The sequence below is a fragment of the Dendropsophus ebraccatus genome, chromosome 3, assembly GCF_027789765.1.
Source record: "Dendropsophus ebraccatus isolate aDenEbr1 chromosome 3, aDenEbr1.pat, whole genome shotgun sequence".
NCBI classification, from domain to species: domain Eukaryota; kingdom Metazoa; phylum Chordata; class Amphibia; order Anura; family Hylidae; genus Dendropsophus; species Dendropsophus ebraccatus.
In genome coordinates this window covers 138,351,478-138,367,467 of record NC_091456.1, presented here as the reverse complement: position 1 = coordinate 138,367,467, position 15,990 = coordinate 138,351,478, and the positions used below count along the sequence as shown (strand labels likewise).

The following is a 15,990-nucleotide window of genomic DNA, read 5'->3' as shown; positions in this document are numbered from 1 at the left end:
GAAAATTAACACATGACAACTCATACTATCACATGCTGAAAATGGTAAAATGAATTTGTTTCCCTCTCTAAAATTTGGCAAGTAATCTCTGATATTTGTGGACAATAATTTACTGCATGCTTTAATATTTCACACACTGAGCTGAAGACCTTAGTATAATCCGCATGATGACGCTGTCATACACACTCGCTTTGATGTCATTACAGGACATTAATAGGATATGAAATACTTTTTCTAGTGTTAAGATGAAAATCACGAGTCACTGGCAAACTCTTGGTTTCCAAAAGCATTTTATTCTGATTATTAATTCTTAGCAGCACAACCACATAGGGAAGCTGCCGCATGACCCATTGGGCTAGCTTATTTGGCTTGTTTGACTTCCTGCCGTGTTCAATGGTTTCTTGTCCTCCTAGGGAAACCTAAAGAACTGGAGCATACAAACCTTCACAAGAACTGCCCAACACCAATAGGGACTTTACTATGTACCTGACACCATTTAGGCGTTGCACAGCAGTCCCGTGTGTGAAACATATGACATTGTTATGTGGTCGCTAGGTACTTTTTGTTTGTTTAGATGTTGATAATGGGCATGGAGTATCATTGTTAAGAGGAAATATTAAAGGGTATCTACGAGCTGCAAATCATGTTGCAAACTGCTGACACTGTTAGATAGCTGTTAGGTCAAGGAGACATACAGTACCTTTCATATATTAAGCTGTGCTTCCATAAATGTAAAATAAAAATGCTTTTATTCTCTGGTGCCAAGTGTCAAAGAGGCGTTCCCAAGTGGAATGTTCTTCAGCTCCAAGTATGTAGATTTTATTCAAATCACATTAAAAAGGAAAGTACAAACAAGGACATAGATATCCCATAGAAAATACGCCAGGCATTCCCAAGTAACTACATTTTAAGGGCTTTCAAGGGGTTGTCCAGGCAGAGGTCTTTTTTTTTAAATCTGCCCAGGGATGGATTGCTTGAAAATAATAAAATACACTTACCACCTGGGATCCTGCACCCCTGCTGGTGTCTTACCTCTCTATCCCTGCTGTGCAGCCGCTTCTGGGATCTAGCAGGGATGGAACAGTAAAATACTGGAGGCGGCAGGAGGTAAGTGTACTTTATTTTTAAGCATCCCAGAGCATATCTCAAAAAAGACACATGCCCGAACAACCTCTTTATCACCTGCTTGTTCCCACTCTTATTCTTATGCCTGCTTGATAGACAGTCCCGGTTCAGATTCCCGTACTGAGTCCTGTTTCCAAATTTTGGAAATAGGGGTCAACTGTTAGCTGACTGTCAATCAAGCAGAGATAGGGGCAATAGGGGGAGCAAGGAGGCATTATAGCCCTCTGCACTTCAGGGTTGGTTTATGCCTTGTGTGTTTGGTTTGATTTACCTTATCTTTTAGTAAGTGAGAGCCTACAATCAATTTATTATTTGTGGCAAAAGTATTTGATGGTCAGTATTGTGTGGGCATTGTAGGGAAGTATCATTTAGCAGTGTACACTCATACAGCCACTTTAGATGAGGGATTGGTGGGGGTTCCAGTGCTCAGACTACCACTAATAAGCTAATTGTCCCCTATCCCTAAAATGAGATAACTCTTAATCTCGGGATAACCGCTTTAACACAGCCAAATTAGTCAGCCACATTTCCTAGAAGAGTGTCAGCCATACTGTATTAGCCACAGCACACTTTTATGGTGCCAGTCAGCAGTATTGCTAATAGGGTCTTTTCCCGGCATGTACCACCAGCGTTTGGTGCAAGAGGCAACAAGCATGCCCCTTATTTAGGCAGAGAAATAGAGTAAAAATCCACGTCTTTTTTCCGATTAAAGGAAAGCTTAGCTACGCCTCTGTTGCTGGCCACAGTGTCACGTTGTTATGCAGAAGTATTGCTACTTAAATGCTGTAATAGAATTGGTCTATTTGCCTTGACAAAGTAAACATGGCAGTACCATATTAGTGGTTAAAACCAAGCTGTGGCACATTGGCATATTGCCTCATGTACAGTATATTATTGCAGACATGTTCTCTGCTGCTAATGTTGTGGTTACACCTAAGGAGTTCCGCCAGACTGCCCAGGGGTGTCAATTGGTTATCAGTAAGTATATTGCACTTGTATTAGTATGATATAATTTCTGTACATCCACTTTGTTTTGTTACACTGTAATACTGGTTTGCAACAATGTTATATACTATAGCATATGTATAAGTATGGTTCAGCACCTACTTTTCTGCATAACTAGCCTTTCAAATGTAAAGGAAAGCATTTGCAAGAGTTGTATAGGTAGACAAAATATAGGATCCCAGCTCTCTTAAGAACCCATATAGCCAGGAATCAGCTGATGGGATGTTTATCAAGTAATTGAAAAGTAACTGCTAACTCTGCAACTCTCAGCCTCCTCTTCCTCAATTTCTGGGACACAAGAATGTAAGGTCACAGCGCTCCCTACCCAGGATGGAGCAAACCATTCTCTTACAGTAGGGGAGAAACTTTACAAGTAAGTAATAAGATTTTTTATGAAACAATGATAAGTTCCAGTTTCCAACTTGTTTGGTAAAGATCTCGCCAGGGTGTTTGTGCCTACCTTTTTTTCTCCCTTCTGCACTTCTGAAATTTTTGCATTTTTCTTTACCCTACTTTTAGACTGTTGTGGACTCTTCTGGCTGTGTGCACGCTGATAAACAAGCTGAGTATATATAGGGCTAGGATGTAGAGTCCTGCAGAACAGTGCAGTCTTCAGGCGACCAAAGGCAGAGTAAGATATCATATTTCCATACTGTTTATTATCTGTAGTCTTTGTGCAAAGCTCTCGCCGCTCTCACTCATCTCTGCTATGCTGCTTTTTACTTTAACGCGTTAGTAAGAGTTAGAGGGGGAAAAAAAAAGAAAACGATTTAGCGCAGCCAACATTGTTGTTTAACTCTCTGGAGCTGCATTGTCTGTGCATTGTAATAAATGGCACATCACAAGTTAGCATAGCTCTGCTGAATATGGCACGGTCATCTGTAGTGAATATGGCAAACTCAACTTTTCTACAGTCATAGACGTGTTAGAAAATAATATGGGCAGATGGGATTACTGTCTTGGTCCCTCGATTAGCCCATGGCTTGTTATTAACTTCCTACCTGTTAGTTCATATGTGGTGTACAGGGTGACGCATGTTATTATACTATATTATTCAGGCACTATATGTATTGGACACATAATATGTACGCACTCCATGGCCATATTATACTGTGACATGTATGTTCTTGTTATGCAGGTAGAGATGTATATTGAATCTGTAAAAATCCCATAATTAATGTAATAAAATAGAGTTTCCCACGAAGTTAATTACAGATGTATCAAACTATATAAGCATATAGATTCACACAGGGGCGTAGCTAAAGATTCACGTAGCCCAGATGCAAACACTTGGCTTGGGCTCTCCCCCCATCTATGTCCTTTGTTCATAGTGAAATATGAGACAAGCTGCCACAAGAGGAGAGGCTCAGGCAGAATCAGAGAGGATCTAAGTGCAGCCCCTGTAGACTTAAAGGGGTTATCCAGCGCTACAAAAACATGGCCATTTTGCCCCTACTGTTGTCTCCAGCTTGGGCGGGGTTTTGAAACTCAGTTCCATTGAAGTAAATGGAGCTTAATTGCAAACTGCACCTAAACTGGAGACAACTGTAGGGGGAAAAGTGGCCATGTTTTTGTAGTGCTGGATAACCCCTTTAAGGCCCTATTCCACGGGCCGGCAGTGAGGAGCAAATGAGCGCTCCTCGTTCCCTGTTCGGGTGAGTGCGGGAGGGGCCACGGGGAGCTGCAGGGGGGCTGCCCGGGTGGTCGCTAGATCGTCCAGGCAGCCCATAGAGGATAGTGGCGGTCTGCTGCCACTGCTCCTATTCCACAGAGCAACGGCAGCAGATCGTTGCTATCACAGTCGTTTGTTTTTCAACATGTTTGAAACGGCCGTAACGGCCGTTATCGTAACGGCCGATATCGTCCGAATGCGGCCGATAATTGTTCCGTGGAATAGGGCCTTTATGTCCCTATGTGACTCCTGTAGTCTTATGTACCTGTACGGCCCCTGTAGACATATGTACTTGTGCGGGCCCCTGCAGACTTATATACCTGTGCGGCCCCTGTAGACTTATGTACCTGTGTGGACCCCTGCAGATTGATGTACCTGTGCGGACTCCTGTAGACTTATGAACCTATGTGACCCCTGCAGACTTATGTACCTGTGCGGACTCCTGTAGACTTATGAACCTATGTGACCCCTGCAGACTTATGTACCTGTGCGGACCCCCTGTAGACTTATGTACCTGTGCGGACCCCCTGTAGACTTATGTACCTGTGCGGACCCGCTGTAGACTTACTGTATGTACCTGTGCGGACCCCCTGTAGACTTATGTACCAGTGCGGACCCGCTGTAGACTTACTGTATGTACCTGTGCGGACCCCCGGTAGACTTATGTACCTGTGCGGACCCCTATAGACTTATTTACCTGTTGCCCCCCCAGACTTATGTATTATGTTCCGTGTAAAAGGGCCCTAATTATATTCCATTAGATTTCACTTAAGGATAGGACTCCAGTGTTTAGATTCTATTTGGGTAACTGTCCCTTTAAAGTAACCTGTCACACTGAAAATGCAATCTAGTCTGCTGGGTGATAAAGAGCAGGAGGAGCTGAGCACATATGTAGTTTTGTTGGGAATGTTCCGGGATAACTTCTTTTCTTGTAAATCTCATGTCAAGTGGCCAGTCCTACTCAGTGATTGACAGCTGTCTGTCTGACAGCTGTCTGTATGCAGTCTTATACACAGATGGCTATCAATCACTATTTAGGAGCACCCACTTACAGGGGCGTAACTAGAAATGGCTGGGCCCCATAGCAAACTTTTGATTGGGGCCCCCCTTACCTGTATGTAAGGAGCAAAAATCATTACCAAAATTATCATACATTATTAACATATATATCACCGTCACATAAATCAAATCCTGTATACAGAGACCGATATAACTAATAATACCAGTATACAAGGAGCAACTATTACCACCACACCATGACCACTAACATCACCACCATACTGTTACCACCAAATCCAGTATAGTAAGATGAATAGTACAAACAGTACCAGTTTACAAGGGACAAATATTACCACCATATACTGACTAATACCACCACTCTACTACTGAATAAGATCCACTGTACAAAGACCAATATTACCTTATACAGTGACCATATAGAGAAGTACCAGCTCTACCTAGGCTCTGCCCACCATAAGTGACCACAGTGCAGTTAGAGCCAATGACTCACAGGAGACGTCTTCTTTGAGTGAATCACAGGGGGCTTCTACTCCGATCGTCAATGCCCACTTTTCCTCTTCTTTTCCATCCGGCCCGGGCCATCATGAGGACTTCTCTCAATAACGAGTCCTCCATGTAGGATCTGCCAGACAAACATTTTAGGCTCCTCACTCTTGCACCATCATCATCCTCCATATCTATAATGCTTTGACTGTGCCCTCATATAGTGGTAAGTCCCCTCTGTATCCATAGAGTAGTTAGACCCCTCTATGCCCCTATATAGTGGTCAGGCCCCTCTCTGTGCATCTGTATAGTAGTTAGGCCTCCCTGTGCAGGTAACCCTCCTAGTAGCTGGATGTGACACTGTCGGCTACAGCTACTCGCAGGCCACAGGCCTAATGCAGCTACAAGAGAGAGTGACAGCGGCTATCTACTCTATGGGTACTTTCACACATACAGTATTGCAATGGATTTCATGCTGTGAGTTCTGCAGTGAAATCTGCTGCGATACTCTGTAGTGTCATTCGTTATGGCTATACAGTCTCGCAGCGGATTTTCATTCTGCTGCGAGAATGTGGCCCCTTCCCACCTAACCCATCAGCTGTCCGGCTAATACATTACCTGTCCCTGTCCGCGCTCCTACCTGCTTCTCTGGCGTCCTGCTCAGCCAATCCGTGGCTGCGACCGGTCACCACACTAACTGACTCAGCAGGACGCCAGGGAGCCAGAGAAGGGAAATCTGCTACGATGCGATACATGTGAAGGCAGCTACCGCTGCAAAACAGCGACTGTCTGGGAATCGGGATTGTACAGTGGGGGCTGCAACTGAATATGGACCATGTGAGTGGCTATGGTCCCCCTGGGAGTCTTGGATGACCACCTATACCGCCCATATTACAGTATAATCCACCAATATATACACATACCCACACATAACACACTTTACATATATTGTACTATCACACAGAAAGACACATGACATAAATATATAATATATGCACAAATCCATACTGTACAAACAGGCAGATATACACAAGTATGCACACACACACACACACAGATACAAACACATGCAGATTACACATAGATCCAAAATACATGTATACACACAGATATGCACATGACAGGATAAACAAATATGCCAAATATATATGTAATCTGCATGTGCTTGTATCTGTACCTCCACTAACACACAAACACATTACATAGATGCAGAAACACACACATTATACAGATACAAACACAGTCACACATACATACACTTATTATACACTTATACCCAGTCATACATACACTTATACACATACACAGTCATGCATACACTTATCATACACACATACATACAATCATACATACTGTATGTATGACTGTATGTGTGTATGATAACGGTATGTATGACTGTGACTGTGTATGTGGGTATAAGTGTATGTAACATACACTTATACACACATACACAGTCACACATACACTTATTATACACACATTACACATATAGACCAATGTGAACACAGTCACACATACACTTACTTTTTATACATGAGGCTGGGGGGTCCAACGTATGAAGTGTCTGCTCCAGGCCCGGTCTGTGCAGCCTGCAGCCCCTCCCCCTCAGCACCGACTGCAGAGATAGGCACCGGAGGGAACAGACCTCATTGCTGGACGGGAGGGGGAGGCAGGAGAGGGGGCCACAGCCTCTTCCTGTCACCTGTGAGAGGGCACACCCGGTGACAGCTGCTGAGGAGGGAGACGATTCATGGGGGTGAGGGGGTTCTGCAGCCTGTCCACAGAGAGTGCAGGGGGAGCGGGTGTGTCCTGCTGATGCAAGAGCCCAAAGATTCATCAGCAACTCTCATCCCCTTCCCCTGCACTCTCTGTATACCAGGCTCTACCAAGTTCACTGAAGTGTGTGGGAGGCAGTGCCGGGCCCCTGATGGCGTCCCCTGCAGGAGTGATTGGCAGGGTCCGGAGCCACTGGCTCCTGACCCTGTCAGATACAGCCGTACATTGGAACTGTGACCGCTCATCAAGAGCGCTCACAGAGAAAGCCCCATATCCTTTGAAAGCATTTGCAGCACCTGGAACGCCCGCTCGCCGGCCGGGTGCTGCAAATGACAGCTCAGGGGGCCTGGTCCATTACAGGATCGGACGCCGGGCCCCCTGATGCGCCGGGCCCCATAGCAACGGCTACGGCTGCTATGGCGGTAGTTCCGCCACTGCCCACTTAGCTATGTAACCCCAGAAGCCACCTAGTAGGGCAGGGATGCTCTATGTATAGGAATGCAGTCAGGGGTAAAACCTGTAATTGTAGTTTCGTTAGCTTGGAGTTTAGACTGGGCCAAACTAAAAGGGTTTGCGTGTTGGATGGAGTCCGATGTAAGGGATCAGATGACTGTACAAGAACAAAAGAGCAACCTGTCTATAATATGAATGTTCATATTATATTCTGGATGTGATTTCAGGTTGTGTATTCATGTAAGCTTTGCTCATGCGGAAAGAACAGGGTGTTGTGTTACCTGGTATGGAACAAGTGCAGCAGTAATCCCAAATTTAGCTGTGAAGCGATAGCAAATATTATCCAGTGTTCTTTAGGAAGGACCCCTAAAATCCAAATATTGGTAGGAAATAAATCTTCAGACATTTTCTCCTTTCAGGATATTTGATCTGTCACCTCTCCTGACATGCATTCATTATGGAATTACAATGCTTAAGCTTATTCACACAAATGTAGGAATACATTACTTTTTTACATTACATTAATTGTTTACTTACATTATTTTTGATTTTGCAGGTGAAGCCCAACCATGTGGAAGGGCTTTGCTCTTGCCCTGGCTCTCTGTCTTCTCCCTTGGGGAGGGGCAGAGAGCCAGGGTCACCGTACACTGTGCAAAAAACCACCAGATTGGAAGATTGGAACCCAGAATCCTATGCTGGATTCAGAAGGATCGGTCACAGTTGTGGCACTCCTCTCTGCAAGCTGATACTTGTGCCTCCTGCAGGCTACCAGGTAAGATCCAAACATTTACCTATTTACATAAACAAAAATGGCAGCTGCTATCTATCTATCTATCTATCTATCTATCTATCTATCTATCTATCTATCTATCTTCTATCTATCTTCTATCTATCTATCTATCTATCTATCTATCTATCTCCTATCTATCTATCTATCTATCTATCTATCTCCTATCTATCTATCTATCTATCTATCTGTCTATCTATCTCTCACACAAATAACTGTTTCTCTCCATCGTTCTATTGTCTGTTCACAATTATTTTTAACTTAGCATTTTTATAATCTCCTAGATTGTACAGTGCTTTAGAATATGTTGGTGCTATAGCTATGAATTTTTATTAGTATCACTTAGATGTTAATCATTTACGGCTGAAAGTTTTGACCTGTTATAAGAAATAGGTTTGTGCAGGGGAATAGATAATGGGGTGCTTTGGGATAGCTCTCTATGGTGAGCCTTATTCTTCTTTACTCTCCTCACTATTTCCCAAAACTCTAGTTAGTAGAAACATTCCTATACCTAGTAGCTGAAAACTTATACATACCTTTTCTTAGTTTACCTCTACAGTTTGTAACCATGTATCAGTCCAGCTACAGTATAATCAAGGACAGCTGTTCTAGTCATAGATAGATACATCATAGTAAACCCATTAGCTGATCCTATTTGTAACAGGTTTTGTAGAAAATTGCACTTCATTATGTAAATTTTATTATATTGGGATCGCATTGATATAGTTCTTTTCATTGTTCTGGAAAAAATTACACTGACTGATCTGTTGCGTGTTAGATGTCAGTACCCCAGTCATTCCTCTTGTCTAGTATTTAGCATGGAACCTGTGATGGAGTCGCCATTTAAGGAGACTCCAACACAGGTATGAACCCAGCCTTATGTGTGTGTACAATGCACTTATGCAAGAAGACCTTTCACATATGCATAAAGTATGCATTAGACTCTGTTCATACTGCGCATGCACTCCTGACATGTTTATTCACTGCTATTTCAGTTTGGATGAACTGCGGGTGAAACTAGAGAATGAAAAATACGTAAACGTATCCTTCATTGTGGTCAATCACCATGGGGAAGATTCCCGAGCCAAATACCATGAGCTGAAGGGCCGGGTCTCTGAGGATATTGCCGTGTATCAACAAGAGGAGGGCCAGGCGGACATCTGGAGCCTGCTGAAAGGAAACAAAGATGATTTCTTCATTTACGACAGGTTTGTCAAGACTTGTCAAGAGCCTATACAGTGCTTCCCCCACACTTTCTTTTTACAATGTTGTACTTTTCTTTAATGTGTTTCCTCCCTTGTCTTGGTATGCATACCCCACCATGGTTTTGTGTGCTGTCTTCTCCTGTTTTCACAAAAGATTGCTCTAAAACAAGCCTGCGTAGCATGCAGAGGAAGTCAGGTATACAGAAGCTCCCCATGTCTTCAGTCTATATACTGTAGCTTATACCTACTGAAACGTTGGTCTCTCGCACCATACTTACCCCTGCTCACTTCCCCTATTGCTCCCAGTTTGTGATCTTCCAGTCCCGGCTATGTTCCTGTCCTGGTGGCTTTCACAGACATCGCACTTCCCATTCAGCCAATCCCCACTTTGGTTCTGGAAGCTGTTATTCTGGAATGCCCACTGAATTCTGGGTAAACATTATTTCATAGCCCCAAATTAGGGCGCCCCATTAGTCCCATCTTGATGTCAATGATCCGACCTGCATATATAGTCATTACCGTAGCTTAGTTGCTCTGCTTTTTTTTTAACTTGATGCTTTTACCATTTATTACAATTTTGTGGCGAGTTATGGCTAATAAAATAATGAATACATTCATATCACAAAATACAAAGCTGTTCTGTGAGGCTGATAGTTTTAGAGGCTGCTGCAGTATTGGATTGTGGGTAATGTGACAAGATGAACCGCATCACAGCTTTAGTTGAATCATAGAGTACTTCGACGCTGATTATGTGAACAATGTGGCATCAGATGAAAGTCTATGGCTCTGACAGTGAGAATATAATAGCCGAATGCTGCCATGACATCCTGAACAATGGATCATTTTTCATAAAGTATATAACTGGCTTACCAGATCGGTCTGTCCTAGGTTATTATTACAGCTGAAAGCTTCTCTGATATTGCAAAGTATATAGGCTTAAAAAGTATCCTTACCATCTGTGAGTGGATCGATATATTGGATGAAAAATATATATATATATATTTGGAGAGTCCTGAATAAGTTCATACCTTTTTAATGGATAACTTAAAAGCTTAAGAGCAAGCTTTCAATGCTACAAAAGTTTCTCATCAGGCATAGAGAGACCAAGGTATAAAGAGTAGTCTAGAAAGCTTGCTATTTGCTGTCCACTTCTCAGTGTACTATTAAAAGGGATTAACTTCTAACTTCTAAAGACTAACACTGAATAAAGATTAATATTCAGTCCAGTCATAACTGTTGGGATTGTGTGGGTTCAGACAAAAACTATGGGTCCTATTCCACGGGCCGATGGGGGCCCGATCAATAATGTAAACGAGCGCTGCTAGATTGGCGCTCGTTTACTGGGCCTATTACACGGCCTGATAATCGTATAGTGAGGGCTGCAGGGACATCGTTGCCGATGTCCTTGCAGCCCTTGTTTAAACACTGTACTTTGCCTAAACATGTTGCAGGGCTTCTCATGCGCTCCTTTTTCCACCCGGTCCTGCGCGCAGCAGCAGCTTCGGTGCGGCCTGTCTAAACTGTCAGACAGCTTAGCCAATCACTGGCTGCGGTGGTCCTGGCCAGTGATTGGCTGAGTGGTCTGTCAGCTAAGACAGGCTGCACCGTAGCTGCTGCTGCGCGCAGGAGTGGTAAGAAGGTGTGCAGGAGAAGTCCTGCACCATGTTTAGGTAAAGCATGGTGCTTGTGAAAATGTCGGTCGATTCTGCCAATTATCGCTCCGTGAAATAGGACTCTAAAGGCCCTATTACACAAAACGATTATTGGCCATGTCTTGTGTAATAGAAGGCAACGATCAGCCGACATGAACAATGTCGGCTGATCGTCACAGTCGTTTGTCTTTCAACATGTTAAAAGACAAACGACTTAGATGGCAAGGATCTGCTGTTGTCGCTCCGTAGAATAGGAGCTTCGGCAGCAGACTTCTGCTACCTGCTATGGGCTGCCCGAATGATCGAGTGATCACCCGGGCAACTCCCCCACAGCTCCCCACGGCCCCCTTTGCACTCACCTGCTCACTGCCGACATGTGCAATAGCGGTGGCAGCGAGCAGGGAACGAGGAGCAAACAAGTGCTGGCAGAGCTTGTTTGCTCCTCTTTGTCACCCTCTGTAATAGGGGCTTAACCTTCCAGATTCCACCTAGCTCTGGTAAACTACACCCCCCACTTGACTTACAGATTTGTTTTACATGGTGCTACTACTCTATTTCTTTATATCACCAGTTACAAGTTCTCTTGTTCGATTTTAAATTATTTATTTGAATTATAGCTCCAGTATGCTGAGGCTGTTTGCAATGTGTTTCAGCTGTGATGTTCCAGGAAATTATGTAGAATGACCTCTCTATACTTTTACGCTTGTACACGTGATGCTTGTACACAGATTTACATTGTATAATAATCTGGGATGTTTTTTGGAATGTTTTTCAACCCAATACATTAGGTCCTTCTGATATACTTTTCACAGTGTATTATTAGTATAAATCAATGCATGTTTCTTTCTCCTTCAGGTGTGGGCGATTGGTGAAACATATCGGGCTTCCTTTTGCTTTCCTGCAATTCAGTTATGTGGAAAATGCAATAAAGCAGGTGTATTGTGGCAGCACTTGTGGAGAATGCAAACATGAGGTAATTTGCTTTCCTTTCAAATTTTGAATTAAAATATTTACCTTTTTATCAAAACAAATGTGCCCTGGTACCCAAGTCTTATATGGAAGCACATAAATTCTGCTATTTAAATTCTAAATTCTGCTATTTATGCCCATTAGGGTGTGGACATTGATGGAATAAATATTTAGATCCATAAAGTCTACATGACTTGTGCAGACTGCTAGGGGGTGTAATTGTGGGGAGCAGGGTTAAGAAACAGATTGCTAGGATGAGTAGTGGGAGGGACAGGGCAGGGATGCAGACTGCTAGGAGGAGTGGTAGGAGGTAGCAGGGTGGGGATGTAGACTGCTAGGAGGAGGAGTGGTAGGAGGTAGCAGGGTGGGGATGTAGACTGCTAGGAGGAGGAGTGGTAGGAGGTAGCAGGGTGGGGATGTAGACTGCTAGGAGGAGGAGTGGTAGGAGGTAGCAGGGTGGGGATGTAGACTGCTAGGAGGAGAAGTGGTAGGAGGTAGCACGGTGGGGATGTAGACTGCTAGGAGGAGAAGAGGTAGGAGGTAGCAGGGTGGGGATGTAGACTGCTAGGAGGAGGAGTGGTAGGAGGTAGCAGGGTGGGGATGTAGACTGCTAGGAGGAGGAGTGGTAGGAGGTAGCAGGGTGGGGATGTAGACTGCTAGGAGGAGAAGTGGTAGGAGGTAGCACGGTGGGCATGTAGACTGCTAGGAGGAGTGGTAGGAGGTAGCAGGGTGGGGATGTAGACTGCTAGGAGGAGGAGTGGTAGGAGGTAGCAGGGTGGGGATGTAGACTGCTAGGAGGAGGAGTGGTAGGAGGTAGCAGGGTGGGGATGTAGACTGCTAGGAGGAGGAGTGGTAGGAGGTAGCAGGGTGGGGATGTAGACTGCTAGGAGGAGGAGTTGTAGGAGGTAGCATGGTGGGGATGTAGACTGCTAGGAGGAGAAGTGGTAGGAGGTAGCAGGGTGGGAATATAGACTGCTAGGAGGAGAAGTGGTAGGAGGTAGCACGGTGGGGATAAAGGCTGCTAGGAGGAGTAGTGGGAGGGAGCAGGGTGGGGTTGCAGACTGCTATAAAATTAGTGGGGGTGCAGACTGCTTTCTATGGCTAACACGGTACAAAGTTATCCTGCTAGGATTAGTGGAAGGGAGCTGAGCAGGGATGCAGGCTACTAGGAGGAAGAGTGGAGTGAGCAGGACGGGCATGCAGACTGCTAGGAATGGTCTAGTGAGAGGGAGCAGAACGGGCATGCAGACTGCCAGGAGTAGTGTATTGAGAGGGAGCAGGATGGGCATGCAGACTGCTAGGAGTAGTGTAGTGAGAGGGAGCGAGGTAGGGATACACACTGCTAGGAGGAGGAGTGGAGGGAGTGGGATGGTAAAGCAGACTGCTAGGAGGAGGAGTGGAGGGAGCAGGATGAGCATGCAGGCTGCTAGAAGGAGCAGTGGGATGGAGCAGGGCAGGGATCCAGGCTGCTAGGAGGAGGAGTGGAGGGAGGGAGAAGGATGGTAAAGCAGACTGCTAGGAAGAGCAGTGGGAAGGAGCAGGATAAACATGCAGGCTGCTAGAAGGAGGAGTAGGAGGAAGCAGGGCAGGGATGTAGACTGCTTGGAGGGGCAGTGGGAGAGAGCAGGGCAGGGCAGGGATGCAGACTGCTAGGAAGAGTAGTGGGAGGGTGCAGGGCAGGGATGCAGGCTGCTAGAAGGAGGAGTGGGAGGGTGCAGGGCAGGGATGCAGACTGCTAGGAAGAGTAGTGGGACGGTGCAGGGCAGGGATGTAGGCTACTGGGAGGAGGAGTAGGAGAGAGCAGGGCAGGGATGCAGACTGCTAGGAAGAGGAGTGGGAGAGAGCAGGGCAGGGATGCAGGCTGCTGGGAGGAGGAGTAGGAGAGAGCAGGGCAGGGATGCGGGCTGCTAGGAAGAGGAGTGGGAGAGAGCAGGGCAAGGATGCAGACTGCTTGGAGGAGTAGTGGGAAGGGGGTAGGATGGAGATACAGACTGTTAAGAGTGGTGGGAGGGATCAGAGTGGAGATATGGACTGCTAGGTTGAATAGTGAGAGGGAGTATAGTGGGCTGCCAGAGAACTACTCAAATACCCTCAACCATAGAGTTTTAGTGCACAATGAACAGCTGAGCTGGGGGAATGGGAAGGTAGAAAGGGAGCACCAAAACACATTAAGATATTGAAATTTGTTTACTTTTTGCATGTAGTCACATTTTGTAACACTTATATTCTGTGTCCTGTGTTACTGGTATCATTTATTGAATATGTTATTCTAGACTCCCGATGATGTGTGCAAGAAAGAAGAAGAGACACCAACACAGACAAAGACAGAAGAGTCAGACAAACATTCACATAATCATGGCACGCATCACCATCGTCAGGAGGAAGAGACTGCAGTAGAAGATTCTAACAGGCGGCCAAATGCCCATGTTCACAAAAAGCCCCACCGTCATCACCACCACCACCGCAAAGCTGAGGGTTGTCAGACTCCCCAGGATAGGGTACCAGAGCGTAAGGAGCCAGAAGAAACGGTCGGAGGTGTACCTGAGAGGGTAGTCCTCCCCAACAGGGAGACAGAGGGCCAGGTTCTTGAAAATAAGCTCTGAAAGAAGGTCAGGGGCTGACGAAAGCAGTACCTCTGAGATCTGGAAGATGAGTCAGGAAAGGTCTCAAACAGCTGATGCTGACACTGTAGACAAGTGTCCTTTGAGACAGCACAACATGGAGTCACCTGACAGTGTAAGGAGGCTCTCCCAGCTTCCTGCAAGTGACAGGAGCTGCTGAAGGACAATCTGTCAGAATCCTGACAGTGACGTCTGGCACCAGCTGCATGACAAAAAGCAAGTGTAGGCCAACCTGACACCAAGCTCCCCTCTGCAACCGAGCACCGGGTTGCCTGAGAATGATCAAAGGAGGCAGGTAACTGACAATGACAGGAACAGTGCAAGGTGCACGAGTAAGCTGCCAAAATAGACATCTTATTGCCCCTGCTACATATCAATGCCAACAGAAATGTAGGATTCTAGACCAGAAATGGGCCATTACCATAGGGTTTCTGTCTCCTAAGATCACAGTGGTTGACCTGCTCTCTTTCCCAAAGTTGGACAATAGACTGCAGTGCAGTATATTGCTTCACCCTTGAGTATTGAGCAAGTCACCCTTTAGAGCTTAACATCTATGCTGTGAAACATCCTAGAACTTTTAAATGCAGCTCAAGTATTTAGCCTCCCTTGTTCACCTCCCTAAATTGTGGTTGCATCCATGAAGGCTGAAGCATAAACTACAAAATAGGGGCTTCCGTCTGATGCCCGCAACCATGACAGGATGGAGAGCTAGGGAAGAAATCAAACTTTTTATGTCCTATTTTATTTCCATTAGCAACTTTAGACTCATAACTCCAGAGAACACTCTTGTTTTTAGCTCCAGCTTTGTACCCAACCATAAAGCTACACTTTATATTCTCAATCGATGAACTTGTGCAATAGCAATAGTTGTATATTAATGCCGTTTGTGTACGTTCAATACTATGTCCTTGACTAAAGCTTAAGCTAAAGTGAGACGTTAGAAGTATTTGTTGGGTAATCTGCTTTGATAGTAGACGTTATAAATCAATGATGGTTTATAGGGAAATTAACTCCTAGTGAACCTGACAAAACTTTTATAGGATTACTATGAAGCAGGAATGTTGTAAGTTTAAAGACGATGTCTGATTTTTTTAAAACAAGTGCAATAAAATATAAAATGCCTTTTGGTGTCCTTGTTCTATGTTTATACATATAGGGGGAAATTTACCTGTATGCAGATTGTACATGCCCCCACTGAATTTACAGAGAAATCTGGTGAATT

At 44.9% G+C, this 15,990-nt stretch overlaps 1 protein-coding gene across 1 annotated transcript; it reads left to right on the top strand.

Moving 5' to 3' along the window:
* Positions 1-2,656: 2,656 nt before the first annotated feature.
* SELENOP (selenoprotein P) lies at positions 2,657-14,985 on the top strand. The gene is made up of 5 exons (XM_069962754.1): positions 2,657-2,761; positions 8,091-8,306; positions 9,317-9,529; positions 12,034-12,151; positions 14,421-14,985. Exons 2-5 carry the CDS (start codon positions 8,104-8,106, stop codon positions 14,748-14,750), a joined length of 864 nt encoding a protein of 287 aa, XP_069818855.1. The 5' UTR covers positions 2,657-2,761; positions 8,091-8,103; the 3' UTR covers positions 14,751-14,985.
* Positions 14,986-15,990: the final 1,005 nt, after the last annotated feature.